Source organism: Nannospalax galili, unplaced genomic scaffold (genome assembly GCF_000622305.1).
Source record: "Nannospalax galili isolate Female #2095 unplaced genomic scaffold, S.galili_v1.0 scaffold49, whole genome shotgun sequence".
In the NCBI taxonomy this organism is placed as follows: Eukaryota; Metazoa; Chordata; class Mammalia; order Rodentia; family Spalacidae; genus Nannospalax; species Nannospalax galili.
This window is the reverse complement of record NW_008359444.1, coordinates 1653712-1668769: the sequence shown is the minus strand read 5'-3', so window position 1 is coordinate 1668769 and position 15058 is coordinate 1653712. Positions and strand designations below refer to the sequence as shown.

General features: G+C 48.9%; 2 protein-coding genes across 2 annotated transcripts in view; both read left to right on the top strand.

Annotated features, from left to right (window-relative positions):
- Positions 1 to 1352: 1352 nt before the first annotated feature.
- On the top strand, positions 1353 to 8648 carry Echs1 (enoyl-CoA hydratase, short chain 1). Its single transcript, XM_017795620.2, has 8 exons — positions 1353 to 1507; positions 2858 to 3055; positions 3444 to 3571; positions 4246 to 4345; positions 5339 to 5443; positions 5857 to 5976; positions 7324 to 7391; positions 8175 to 8648. Exons 1-8 carry the CDS (start codon positions 1420 to 1422, stop codon positions 8238 to 8240), a joined length of 873 nt encoding a protein of 290 aa, XP_017651109.1. The 5' UTR covers positions 1353 to 1419; the 3' UTR covers positions 8241 to 8648.
- Positions 8649 to 11376: 2728 nt separating this feature from the next.
- Positions 11377 to 15058, top strand: part of Fuom (fucose mutarotase) — a 9805-nt gene continuing 6123 nt past the window's right edge. Inside the window, 3 exon segments of the mRNA XM_008823173.2 lie at positions 11377 to 12272; positions 12966 to 12992; positions 12995 to 13033. Of these exon segments, the coding sequence (XP_008821395.1) occupies positions 12188 to 12272; positions 12966 to 12992; positions 12995 to 13033 (151 nt within the window). The 5' untranslated portion in view covers positions 11377 to 12187.

The window sequence follows — 15058 nt, the reverse complement described above, 5'->3', positions numbered from 1 at the left end:
TGATAATCTCTTTTGAAACAGAAGTTTTTAATTTTGGAGAAGTCCAATTGATACTCTCTTTTGTAGCTTCTGCTTCTGTCCCTAAACTCAGAGGACAGCAGCCACCTGACCTCAACACCAGCCCTGGGTTGCTAGAAAAAAAAGGAAAAAAAAAATCAGTGTTTCATTTCCTAGCTATTGTCACAGCTTGGCCTGTACTAATACACCACCCCTCAGCAAAGATTTGTTGATCTTTTTCTGTTTATATTCTACCTCAGTCTTTTATTTTTTAGCGTGTTTTGCCTGCTCTAAGTGCTCCGGTGCAATACCCATGGAGGCCAGAAGAGGGAGTCGGATCCCCTGGAACTGGAGTTACATTACACTTGGTTGTTAGCCGCCATGTGGGTGCTGGGATCCCAACCGTTCCTCTGGGAGAGCATCCAGTGCTCTTAACCACTGAGCCATCTCTCCAGCCCCTACCTCAGTCTTGAAATAAAATTTGCTAATTGTTCAATTCTGGTTTGAATTGTTTTAAAAGTAACAGTTTTGGGGGTGGAGAGAGGACACGGATTGGGATCAGAGCACCCACACGACAACAACACGGGAATAGCTACGTGCAGGTAATACACTCATACACATAAAATAAAAATAGTGTATAAAATAAGATGTCCGAAAGTAACAGTTTTGCTTTTGTCTGTAGGCCATGTCCTTTCTTTCCATCCTAGTATTTGCAGAATCTGGGCAAGAATACAAAATAAAGGGGACTGGCGAGATGGCTCAGCGGTTACGAACACTGGCTGTTCTTGCAGAACATCCCGGTTCGAATCCCAGCACCCCCATGGCGGCTAACTGTCCCTAACTTCAGTTCCAGGGGATCTGACGGCCTCTTCTGTCCTCCTCGGGCGTTGCACGACACGGGTACACTTACCTACATACAGGCAATACACGCATACAGATAAAATAAAAATAGTAAGTTTTTAAAAATTAAAAAAAAAATACAAAATAAAGGCTTGGTAATACGTGATGAACACTTTAACGTCATAATTCAAATAATTTAACTGAATAAAACTCGGCTTTCTTTAAAATTTAGGTAAACTTTATCTTTGTAAAAACACAGCTATCCCTATCTGGGTGCTCGCACGCTACACGTAAAGACCGCCTCCAACTCCACACGCTACAACGACGTCAGCCATCGAGCCTCCACTCGCGCACGACATCCTGCCAGCGCGGGAGAAAGGGCTCAGCCCGGCGCTCCGGTGCCGCTGCACCAACTAGCGCAAGCTTCCGCCTACGCCGGAACAGAAACCAGCCACACCGGACCACCAAGCGGTCAGCCCTTCCCCGCCGGTGCCCTGGCCCCGCCCCTTCCGCTTCCGTCTTGGTTTTGCCTCTGGGGTCAGGGGCAGGGCGATTCTGTGGGCGGGGCTAGTCCTCTACGCCATGGCGGCCCTACGAGCTCTGCTACCCCGTGCCTGCGGCCTACTGCTGTCCCCGGTCCGCTGCCCAGAGCTGCGGCGCTTCGCCTCTGGTGAGTGCGAGCGCGGGCCCGGCCTGTCATCCACACGGGGTGGGAGTCACCACCTGCAGCCTCCGCCGACCCCAGAATCTCAGCCACTGCGCACCCTCGCTTAATCGTGGATCTCTCATCCTGATCCCAGATCTCTCGTCGGACCCAAAGGCTGCACGCCCTACACTTGTCTTTGGAGCACCCAGACCCTGAGTCTGGGGCTGTAGCCCCGCACCTAACCCCAGAATCGTACACTTGACCGCTGACTCCAGCCGGACTCTAGCCAGACTCTTAGGCTTAAGCCCTTCCCACCGTGCTCCTCCCTCTGCACCGGGCTCCGTTGCACCTCACGGGTGCCCTCAATCTTCTACTTGATCCTAGGCTGCTACCTTGGGCCCACTCCCCATTCCATACACACACATGCGATTCTTGACTCCACTCAGTCTGACCCTTAGCCTCACCCACCAACCCCCACCTGACACTGCTATCTGGAGACTCTGATGCAAAGGCCCTGTGTGTAACTGGCAGCTTCTCAACCTCAGAACCTGAGTATGTGCCAAGACCTCTGACCAGGTGGACGCTTGGATGTTGGTTATGAAAGTCCATGTGTGTTTATATAACCTTAAGAGAATGTGTAGTTATGTTGAGCAAGTCAGCCTGAAAATTGGAAACATTTGTGTACAGTGCCTCCTGCCCAGCTCCTGCTGTGGCCACTGCCTCTCCAAGAGCCCGTCTTTCAGACCATCCAGTTAGTGCTGCCCCTGCTGACACATCCACTTTCCTCCCTAGCCAGCTGAACTATTCCCTCCCTTCTGACTGGATTCTCCTGCAGCCACCAGCATTCCAGTGTCACCATGAACTCTTGGCCATGCAAACCTTCACTTGGCAATCATGTTCTGGCTTTAGTGGGTGGCAGGCATGCTGATGTTCAACACTACATGTGACACTTCAGTTACTCATCCCAAACCCACAAGACAAGCACTGTGCTAAGGGCCTAAACTGGCAGTACCCAAACCCTCACCTTTTCAGGCTCATCTTCCTCCTGAATCCAGGGACTGTCCCCTCCAAGTCTAAGCTGCCTGCCCCTCCAGGTTATGGTGGTCACCCTAGAACAAAGTGATCTGTTGTATCTGCCTCTGTCTCACCATGGCTCTGTCCTGCTCTCACCTGGTGTCATTGTCTGGAAAGGGCTGGTATGTGAGAGGAGGGTGTTCTGTGCTAGAGTTTCCTTTAACCTACACACTGGAGCAAACATGAAAGCAGAGTTGTCATAGCAGGAGCTACAGGCTGAAGCCATGAGGATGGTGCAGAGTTCCATCTGTGCCTTTGACACCTACGTGATGGCAATCCCCTTTTGTTCTCTTGATGTAGGGGCTAATTTTCAGTACATAATCACAGAAAAGAAAGGAAAGAATAACAGTGTGGGGCTGATCCAGTTGAACCGCCCCAAAGCACTGAATGCACTTTGTAATGGCCTGATTGAGGAGCTCAACCAGGCACTGGAAGCCTTTGAGGAGGATCCTGCTGTTGGGGCCATTGTGCTCACTGGTGGAGAGAAGGCATTTGCAGGTGTGTTGGGCAGCTATGGTGGTATGTTTGGGAGGGCCCATGGCCTGTGGGAAGGACATAGTTCAGCCTCTCTATGATGATGAGTGACTTAGGATCTACTCATATGTAAAGTGAGCTATGTGGAAGAGCAACTATGTGTTGAACATTCAGGTATGTTCAGGTCCTTACTGGTCAGGTGAAGTGACTGACATAAGCCCAGCCTCCTCCAAGTCTACCAGGCATCCATTGCCTGCCACAGCCCCTCTGTATACCTCCTCACAGCAGGCAGTTTGGTGCATTGCTGTACCACATGTCAGCTGTTCCCACTACCCCTAGGGCCTGTGCATGGGGGTGCAGTACTGATGAGCTCTCTGCTGTCTGGTTACTGGAATCTCACTTCTACCCCTAGCTGGAGCTGACATCAAGGAAATGCAGAACCAATCATTCCAGGAATGTTACTCTAGCAAGTTCCTGAACCACTGGGACCACCTCACCCGGATCAAGAAACCCATCATTGCAGCTGTCAATGGTTATGCTGTGAGTGTCAGCCCCAGAGATCCTGTGCAGAGTGGAAGGAATTATGCTTTTGTAATATATCAAAGATCTGTATCTTTAAAAGTCCTTGTGTGGTCCCCAGGCCCACAGTGTCTTTTTGGCAGCTACTTTGTTTGATGGATGCTCTTCAGTTAGTTCTCAAATACACTAAAGTATTTAATTGTATTTCAGTGTGTATTTAATTGCCACTGTGACTATACTACATGTGTGAAAGCTGTGAGTCTTCTACTAGCACTTTAGGATCCATTTGCCACTATCCTTTTGGGAAATGCATGCTTAGTTTAGCCCATGGAGAAGCCATATGATTATTCAATGTGTTAATTATTTAACAAAGTCCATGTCTGGGGGGTCATCCATACCCATTCATGCCCTTGCCCTCTGTCTGATTTTGAACCACTTGCCAGGCTTAGCATTCACTGCAGAGCCAAGATTGTTTACTGTCTAGCCCTTTGCAAAAATGTCTACAAGTCCCTGATAAGCAATGTCAACCCTTTTGATTTATCCTAACACTTAAATGCATTTTTTGTTCTACCTGATTAACCTTTAATGTCACATGACTCTTTTACTTTGTTGGAAAAGTTCAGTAAGCAAATACAGCCATTTTCTGCCTGGGCTCCCCTGGTAAAACCCACCTGCTTCTGAACATTGTTTTGCAGCTTGGTGGGGGCTGTGAGCTTGCCATGATGTGTGATATCATCTATGCTGGTGAGAAAGCCCAGTTCGGACAGCCAGAAATTCTACTAGGTACCATCCCAGGTGAGAGTCTCCCAGCTCTAGCAGAACCAGCCTGCATCTCAGACCCACAGCTTGCAATCAACCAGAGGCCCAGATGGACAATTCTTGTCTGTTAATTCTCCTTCTGCAGACCAGCACTAGAGGACAAAACATATGGCGCTCATCATATCCCTCAAGCCCCAGACTGTCCACCTCATATGAATACACAGATCCCTCATCTGGTGATGTCACACAGCAGTTACACAGGCTTATAGCCACAGTGGTCCTTTCCTGATCGTGATCCATACCCATATCAGAACCTTGTAGGTCAGAAGCTTGGATGAGAAAACAGTGACCTTGGGCTAGTGCCAAAAGTTCTACCCCATGTTACTCTGGCCCCATCTACTCCCATTTCACTAGTCATAAGAGGTCAGGTGGCTTCCCTGAGTTCAGTGAAGCATAGAATCAGAAACTTTAACTCCCTGCTGCCTAGGAAAGCCTGGGATATTGGGTAGAAAGAAGTACCATTGACCACGAAGCTCTAATGGAAGGTGGAGGTAAGCACCCAAAGAGAAGGGACTCAGCCCATGTAGGAGCAGGCCATACTCTGCTCTCTGGGTTTAGCCAGGCCAGTTCTGAGATCCTGAACAGCAAATTCAGTACAGATCTGTTCGGATCTGCCCTAGAGAGGGCAGCTGATGCTGGGATTGAATCCAGCATGTGCTGGCAGGGAGACCTGGACTCTCAGGATGGTGGAGGGGAGCTAACTTTGGAGAGGGACCTGCTTCTGAAGTTTCTTTTGTCCACCTGACCACCTTGGTTCTGTCCACTCACCCACTGGGCCCCTCTCTTAGGCCCCCTATGAACTTGCTAACAACATGACTGTGGGTCTGTGGTTTTTCTTTCTTTTTGATGCTGAAATGGAGTCCAGGGCCTCATGCATGCCAGGCACATGTTCTGTCACTCAGTAGCCCTGGGTTTCTTTTCATTGTCACCTGACACAGAGCAGCTGAGATCACAACTCTCTTCCTACAGGTGCGGGGGGCACCCAGAGACTTACCCGTGCAGTTGGCAAGTCACTGGCAATGGAGATGGTCCTCACAGGTGACCGCATTTCAGCCCAGGATGCTAAACAAGCAGGTGGGATAACTGATATTAGGAGCTGGAGGGTTGTGTCAGGTGTCCCCAGGGATCCAGCCCCAAGGTCCTGGCTTTGTGTTTTATATGTTGAAATATTTAAGGAGAGTGGCAGCATGTGTTCAGGTTGGAGAACAGTAATGCAGCATCCTTTCAAAGGCCCTTAAAGACTTTCTCTTTCCCTGTCAGTGACCATGGTCCCTAGTCCTCCTATCTGGTTCATTTGATGCTATGAACAGCCTAACCTATGTAACTTAGAATTCAGTGACTAGAGCTCTGGAGGGCACAGAGCCAATCACCCCTGGGAACAACCATCCCTTATTTAGCACTCAGAAGACTGGGCTGGTATCACTGGGTTCCGGGAGAAATGTGCTGGTGCTATTTCTGCATGTAATTCATACTTTTCCATGTTTTAGGACTGGTAAGCAAGATTTTTCCCATTGAGAAACTGGTCGAAGAGGCCATCCAGTGTGCAGAAAAAATTGCCAGCAATTCCAAAATTATAGTAGCCATGGCCAAAGAATCTGTGAATGCAGGTAGGAGCTGCTGGGAAGAGAAAGTGGGAAGGCCTGCAGGACTGGGCAAATGCAGTTGTGAAGTTCCAAATGGTTCCACCACCTCACCCTGTCCCAGGCAGCAATGAGAGGGCTCTAAAGATTGCAGCTGTCTCAGACTTCCAGGTCTAGTCACTCAATGATCAGTCAAGATGCCCTTCACACCAGGGCCCAAGACTATGTCAAGCCTGGTACGTGATGACAGGGTAGTGCAGGGATAGAGAGAAAAGAATGGAGCCATAGCCCAGGGAAAGCCCTGTCTCCTAGGACCTGGATTGAAGAGTTCCACTCCTCAGCTCTGGTTACACAGATGGCCTGTAGCCTGGGGTCTGCATTAGCATAGCTCTCATGAAATACCATTTTCTATTTGCTGGTGAAGCTGATATGACTTGTCCTCTGAACTACAACTTTTGTTCTTGAGTGCTAGGATTGCAAGCATGTACCACCCAGCTTGGAGCCCTTTTTAAAAAAATATTTTATGTGTCTGTAAATGTGTACACATGTGTATGTTTGGTTGGGTGCACATGCTTTTATGCATGTGGAAGCCAGAAGAGGGCGTCAGATCCCTCAGAGCTGGAGTTATAAGGATTTGTGGGAATGGGATGCTAGCTTGTTACATGAGTGTGGGGTAGAGTTTTAATGCTTATCTCAGCATTCAGAACAGCACTGTGCTTCTGTTTATGTTATCTGTAAAGAGTAAGCTTGGGACTGAAAGTGTGATCCAGAAAGGCTGTTACCACCTCCAAATGGGATACCATCTTTGCAGGGTTGTTGCTGGCCATGGTCATATAATGTTGATGTTTGGGAAACCAGCTATGTGGTACCGACCACAGGGAGCAGCAAGGATTCTGGCAAGATCACAGTCACAGGCATGGCCACAGCTCAGGTCCTCCTCCCTCCACAGTAGTGTTTCATTGGACAGTGTTCTCCACTGGAAAGGAAGGCCCAGAGCAGGTGCTGTTCCTGCTGCCTAGACATTCTCTTCTGGTTTTCATCCATTATTTTTCTATATTCAGTTTTTTCAGCCACCTCAGGTCCTCATAGCTGGACAGATTATTGTTTTCCTTTTGCTAAATTCTGGTGCTTTTCCTCTCTGGAGGTCCTGGGCCACCTCCAAGGGTGTTTGGGAAGCCTAGGAGAGAAGTTTGTTCACATGGCTACCTAGCAGGGGCTGTGCGCTTGAAAAGGTGGGAGAGCTGTGCCAGCATAGCCATGCAGAGCTGGGCCTTCCTGTAGGTAGTAGTCACAGTTCAACATGGGCACTACACAGGATCCCCTGTATTCCCATATTCAGCTCCTCAGTTTGTGACCTCAGGGTTTCTTTTTCAGCCTTTGAAATGACATTAACAGAAGGAAACAAGCTGGAAAAGAAACTGTTCTATTCAACCTTTGCCACTGTGAGTAAAAACTATTCTGCTTATTCAAACATGTTCCTGTTACAGAAGCTGCTAGGAACTTCCTATTACAAAAAGGCTCTGTATTGAATTATAGCATTAAGCAGCATTTCCTTTATTTAAAGTGGAATTAATAGCTGGGCACAATAATCCCAGCATTGGCTCAGCAGTTAAGAACACTTGTGCTTGTAAAGGACCTGGGGGCAGGAAGATTTTTTGAGACCAGTCTTTGCAACACAGAGAGACCATCTCTAAATAAATCAGTAATAGTAATTTGTTTCACCCATATTTTCTCTAAATCATTCCACTTATTTGAATATGGCTCAAATGTATTATAATACTATTATCTGATGCACTGAGCAATGATTAAATAGTTTGGCCCCTAAAGATGAAGTGAAGTTGTATGCATTTGTATACATAGTATGCACACTGGCTAAAGAAGGGCAGGTGGAAGGCAGAGTTATTCCTACCCAACATCCCTGTAGGAGATTCCCAAATCAGACTCTGTCAGAACAGAGGTGCTGTAAGCATGAGTTTGAAAATGCATGATGGTCCCTAAGTGCCTGTGTCTGATAATACACAAGTCCCTGCCCCAAGGCTTAACACTGTCAGAAATCTCATCTGTCATAGGCTACAAGTGGGCCCATTGCAGAATCGGCCTCCTGCCCATGAGCCTGGCGAGCAGGCAAGGAGGGCACGAGAGTGTCTCAGAGATGCAGGCAGTCAGCTGAGGGTCTCTCAGCAGGTCCATGGAGGTTTCACTTCTTTTCTTCCTTTTCCTGCCAGGATGATCGGAGAGAAGGTATGACTGCATTTGTGGAGAAGAGAAAGGCCAACTTCAGAGACCACTGAGAGCTAGCAGCTTGGGCCTTGTGTCTCTCTAGAAAGGAACGCTCAGCCTGTCATCAATTGAGAGGCAAATAAATCATTCTAAAGGGTAATGTAGGCCACAGTTTCTCACAGATGGCCATGGGACTGTGTCCACAACGGGCAGGTGCTCATCATGTGACCTTCTGCCTTTACCAGCTGTTGGGAGTTGAGCAAGTGCTGTGTTCTGACCAGAGCACATTCTTCTAAATCAGAAATATGAGGAACCTTTGGGCTGTCTTGATTTTTTACTTTAGGGACAAGTGTATATTTGGGTCAGCTGCACTTCTGTGTTACCCACCATGAACAGCTGTGGATGTGGCTGCAAAAGGGAAACAATCTTGTCTGTTGATTCTGAACATGATCATTTGATTAAAGTGACTACTTAGATTAGTTGTGGCTCACCTGTAGTCTCTAGAGGGCGAAAGAACTATGAATTAGGAGGTTTTTGTTGTTTTTTGTTTATGTATATGTGTATTTTGTTTTGAGACAAGAACTTGCTGTATGTTGAAGGTTGGCTATAAATTCACAATCCTCCTGCCTGGCCCTGCCAGGTGCTAGAATTACAGCCCTGGATCACCACACCCAGCTCATTTTTTTTTTTCATTTAAGTGATAATATTTATGCAAACTCATTTTTTGTTTAATGTGTATGAGTGTATTGCCTATATGTATGTGAGTATACCGTGTCATGCAATGCCATGGAGGTCAGAAGAGGGCTTTGGATTCCCCTGGAACTGGAGTTAAGGACGGTTCGAAGCCGCCATGTGGGTGCTTGGAATTGACCCCAGGTCCTCTGCAAGAGCAGTCAGTGCTCTTAACCACTGTGCCATCTCTTCAGCCCCTATTTATGCAAACTCTTAAACATAAAGTAAGTCATCCTCATACCACATCTCCCAGAGTAAATAAACACTGTGAGCAACTTCAAGCCTCCCCAAGATCCTCTGTACTTGGATGCACACACGTTCGACTGTGGAACTTGGTTTCCCACGGGCTCCATGCACACTTCTGCAGATTTTCCGCACAACACTGAATTCTGGTTTTCTATGTACTTGTGCCATGTAGATGGTGCTTATCTCCTTTTCAGTAGCATTCCTCTTAATCCCACATGCACACAATGTAAATTTCACCTTCTTAACCACATCTAAATATAGCATCAAGCACTTTCACATTGGTATGTAGCCACCCCTGCCAGGTTGAAACTGTCCCTTTTAAACACTGATTCTCTACCCCACTCTCCAGCCCCTGGCACCACCCATTCTGCTTTCTGTCTCAATATGCTAACTCCAGGTATCTGAGCATAATTAGAGTGTTTGTCCTTTTGTGTTTGTGTTATTTCATTTAGTACAATGTAATAAATATGTGACCCCCACCCCAAAAGTTACTATGGTGAAGTCCTAATCCCCAAAGTGGTGGTCTTAAGATACTAAAAGATTGGGGCTAGAGAGGTGGCTCAGCAGTTAAGAACACTCGTGCTTGTAAAGGACCCAGACTCAGTTGCCAGCACCCATATCAGGCAGGTCACAGTCACCTGTAATTCCAGTTCCAGGGAATCTGATGCCCTCTGACCTCCATGAGCACTTGCACATACATGGCACACATAAACTCATACAGTACACATAGGCATGATAAATCTTTTTAAAAAAAAAAATCTTAACTGGGGCTGGAGGGATGGCTCAGTGGTTAAGAGCACTGGCAGAAGACCTGGGTTTGATTCCCAGCACCACATGGCAGCTAACAACCATTCCTAACTCCCGTTCCAGAGGATCTGCTACCCTCTTCTGACCTCCACAGGCATCGCATGATATGGGTACACTTACATGCAGACAATACACATAAATTTTTTTTGTTTTTTTAGTCTTCACCTAAAAAAAGTACTAAAAGGTAGATGTGGGCTCATGAGTGGCTGTAGACCCTTTATAAGAGACCCAAGGGAGCGGACATGGTGGCACACCTTTAATCCCAGCATTTGGGAAACAAAGGTAGGCACATCTCTGTGAGATCAAGCAAGGCTGATCTACCCACAGCTGGCCTGGAACTCACTATGTAGAACAGGGTGGCCTCGATTTCACAGATCTGCCTGCCTCTCCCTCCCGAGTGCTGGGATTAAAGGCATGCACCATCATGCCTGACAATATTTACATTTTTTTAAGTCTAGTATTTTATGCTGAGGGCATATATTTTATACACACATTAACATAATAATGGATATTTATTTTTGAAATGATCTTGATAAGGTCCCCAGTCTGTCTTGTGCTTCTGGATTCAAGCAGTCCTGCTGTAACCTCCCAGGTACCTGTGACTACATTTGTATTCCACCACACCAAGTGATGCACGTTGAAAGTACCCAGGTTCTCACTATCAGGACTGCCATGGATGGCACAACAGTGACCCTTCTGCGCTAACTCTAGTATTTTGTTGGAGAATGGCTAGGATCCCAAGATCCTCTGTACACAGGGCTTCGGTGAGTGAAAGTGACAGTCCACCTACTCTGGTAGGAGGGCAGTGGGGCTCTTCTGTAGCATCCTCAACACCTATCAGTGTGAGACTGGAGGTCTCTGAAGTCAATATGGGAGCTGCTTCCATCTGAACCTCAAGGCATTTGCATAAAATGCACATTCTCAGTGCTGGACCTGACCCAGGGAGGCCTTTGAGTCAGCGCCTACAGTATTGGCATTGGTGAGACAGAGAAGCAGGGTGGAAAGTGCTTCACAAAATCACGCACTCTGTGCACACTCAGTACTATTTGCCGTGTGAGGTTTGGAGATGTAGAATGTAGAAGTACAGGAGAGCCACTGCCGGTGCCAGCCAACGTTAGATGAACAGCACCTGAAAGGGGGAGTGAGGATTGAAAGAAAAAACAAGACAGAGAAAAGATACTTGAGGACTGTCAGTAGAGACTGCAGCCCCAGTTTATTTTAGCTCAGCCTTTTTATATAGTAGAACATCAGATAGCCACCGTTTGCTTAGCTCAATTAGCTTCAACAGCTGTTTTTTTCCCACCTTTATCTGAGGGTCAAGGAACGGTCAAATACTTGTGAATTCCATCATTTAACCATCTTCCCTAAATTAACACATTCCTCCTGACTTGGCAGAATAATTAGGTACTGGTGTGCAAAACATACAAACTCTTGAGTTAAGGTGAAAGAACAAAGTAAACAAGCAAGCCTGCCACAGCTCAATGTACATAACGGCTGTGCTTATACTAACAGCTCCCAACTGCCACCCAGAGGGACGTGTACTCACCAGGGTTCTTCTAGTGGCTTCAGACTTCAAAAGGACTGGCTATGGTCCTGGAGGGCTGTACAGTGCCAGGCACCTAAGAAGGGTTGAGGGGAAACAGGAAGACCTAATGATCCTATTTGCAGGAAACCACTCTCCACAAGTATCTGTCATTTATTCTCACAACACTAAGCCACTGTTTCAGTCTCGATTCTCAAGTAGGTATAGGTGGGAGAATGGACACAAGTCCTGGGGCCTGGATGTTGTCCCTCACTCCTAGGGCCTAGAGGGTCTCAAATGAAGAAGGAATAACTGCTACCCTGGGTCAGTTGCTCCCAAGACTCACAGAAGTTTCAGATCCATTAAAGTGTGGATGAAAATTCTTCATCTCAAAAGGTGGATACTGATTCTGTCACCTGCCATACTTCTTAGGCTGGAGCTGCCCCATAAGCTCCCCACCCACAACCCATTAATTGTGTGTGTGCATAGTGGGGTGCTCACCTGTCAAGGCACTTCGCTGTGTCAGCCACAAACTAGGGTAAAAAGAGAGTTGAGGCCTACCTTTCTGAACTTTGCCACCACCTGCCAGGCCTCTGAGCCTTGAATGTCAACTCAGAGTCCAGGGCAGTGTCCTGGCTTCCGGAGGGTCACCCGCGGCCTGGTCTATCACACCCCGCCCGGTCATCCGGCTCCACCCCCAGTTCCACGGCCATGGTCACGCTCAAGAGCCTTCCGGCGCTGCTGTCTCCGGAGCTGCTGCTCGCGCTGGCGCGGATGGGACACCAAGACGAGATCAGTGGGCATGCCCGGCGCGGGCCGCGGGGACCTGGGCAGGGGTGAGATCCGAGCTGGCGCCCTAGCCCGCAGGCGGCGATGGACCCTGGAAGGGTTTGGGGACATTGGCGCCGCCACCCTATCCTTCCTAGCTGGAAGCCCTCCGGCTGATGCAGAGCGCAGAGCCCCCTCGGCCCACTTTCTCCGGTCACGGGGGTCTGGTGTCTCTTTCCCTCGGCAGGGCTTGTCCGAGCAGGTCTGCCGGCCCCCCTCCCCCCCAGCCTGGTGACCGGTAGACCCAGCTCACAGTAAGCCGAGAAGTGCAAACCAAGTTCCACCTTCAACCGCGGATAGCTCCCAGGCCTCCCACGTGGCCGTCTGGGCCCCTGGGCTGCCCTGAGGTCGGGTGGTTAGTGGATCCTGGGCCTGGTGCCTGGGGGCAAGGCGAGGCAGCCAAAGACTGTGGGGAAACTGTGGACTCATCCTCCCAGGCACTGGGTTCACGAGCGCTTGACGTTGTTTTCCTACTCCACTGAAGGGGTGACCCACAATCTGTCCCTACTGATCGGAGTTGGAGGATAGACTGACAGGACCTATGATCATCCCAGATGCACCAGATTGTGTGGGTTTGAGATGTGTGTGGCCACGTGGGCTGACCATTTGGGAGGGAGAACCGCACTGACCCAGACCTGTCTTTCCTGTTTACTGGCTTCAGTTCTTGCAGATGTGAACTTTCCCACTTCCCTATCTGCCAGTGTGGGCCTGTAGCAATCAGAGCAGATGGTGAGTACTGAAAAAACCTAGGCGCCATGAGGCCACCTGATAGGAATGCCTGACAAGAGGTCAAGCATTGAGAAACTAGCTTATCAGAAAAACAGGACATAGTGGTCAAGCCATCTGCATCTGGCAATCCCCGGGGCTCGATACCAGGAAATCAGGAAATAACATCTGTACCATAAGTCACCCACCCAGAATTTAGCAACTTAACTTCCTCATGCTTTATACTCGTTTGAATGGGCCAATAACCATGCTTCTGCTTCTGTACCCCGCTTCTGCTCTATAAAAGTGCCAAAACCCAGCATGGGGGCGCGCAAGTCCTCTGAGGAGACTTTGTGCCCACAGGTACCTGTGTACTAAATAAACCTCTTGCTGTTGCAACCCGAAGGCTGACTTGTCCTCAGTGGTTTCACTCTTACATTTGGAGGTCCCACCGAGATCTGTTGGACAAGAGGGGACCACCGGGGCAACTCGAGCCTTGCGGGGAGGTGAGTCGGCTGGCTGTTGTCTGTGTTGTCTGTGTACCTGTTTGCTCGTGGTTCGCGCAGCGTCTGTGGGGCCCCGTCGGAACTTCTGGGCAGTGCAAGTGCTGGACTGACGAGTCCATGAGCTTTGCCTGCCTACCTGGGGGACGCTCCAGGATCAGTGAGACCCCTTCTGTAGTTTTTTGTGGGTCTAATCTGGGCAGGGGCACCTCCCTGCCATCGGTATCTGAAATTCTCCTCTTCGCGCTGCGTGTCTGTCTGTGTGTCAGTAGAGTCTGTTGTTCATTGTTGATCGTTGTTTGAACCAAAGCTTTGAAATGGGACAAGGATTAACTACCCCTTTGAGTTTGACTTTAGATCATTGGAAGGAGGTGAAAACTCGTGCCCACAACCAGTTTGTGGAGATCAAGAAGCATAGATGGATTACTTTTTGTTCCTCAGAATGGCCAACCTTTAACTTAGGTTGGCCCCGCGATGGGACATTCGATTCTGATGTTATTTTACAGATCAAAGCAAAAATCTTCTCTCCTGGACCGATGGGACACCCGGACCAAGTGGCCTATATAGTCACTTGGGAAAATCTCTCCCTTGACCCACCACCGTGGGTGACTCCTTTTCTCAGTCCTTCACGAAGAATCCCCCTCCCCTCTGCCCCTAACCTGGACCCTTCGACCGTCTCCCTGTATCCTGTTGTGGTGAAACCAAAGCCTGTTTTACCCCCTGATGAGAGTGTTCCGCTGATCTGCTGAGTGAGAATCCCCCTCCCTACCACCCTCCTCCGCAGGCTGCTGCGGCTGTTCCAGACGACGCCCAAGCAGAGGGACCGGAGGTCACTCCCTCCCCCATCACGGGGTGACTCAGAGACAGGACAAGGAGATTCCTCACACATCCTGCCCCTCCGACTCGCAGGAGGGGAAGGAAACCAGTTACAGTATTGGCCCTTCTCCGCTTCAGACCTGTATAACTGGAAAACTCATAACCCGTCCTTTTCCCAAGACCTGCAGGCCCTAACAGCCCTGATAGAATCTATCCTCCTTACCCACCAACCCACGTGGGATGATTGCCAACAGCTCCTGCAGGTCCTCCTAACTACGGAGGAAAAGCAGAGAGTCATTCTGGAAGCCCGAAAGCATGTCCCGGGGGCAGACGGGAGACCAACCCAACTGCCAAACGAGATCGAGGCTGCCTTTCCCCTCACCAGACCTGCTTGGGATTTCAACACGGCTGAAGGTAGGGAACACCTACGTCTTTATCGCCAGGTGCTTGTAGCGGGCCTCCAAGGGGCAGGGAGACGCCCCACCAATTTGGCCAAGGTAAGGTCAGTGACACAGGGAGCAGACGAGCCGCCCACTGTGTTTCTAGAAAGACTTAAAGAGGCATATCGGAGGTACACTCCCTTTGATCCAGACAGCCCCAATCAGGAAGTAAGTGTTTCCATGTCTTTCATATGGCAATCAGCTCCTGATATTAGGAGTAAGCTCCAGAGAATGGAAAATTTGCAGGGGCAAGGTCTTAGAGACCTCTTGAGGGAGGCAGAGAGAATTTT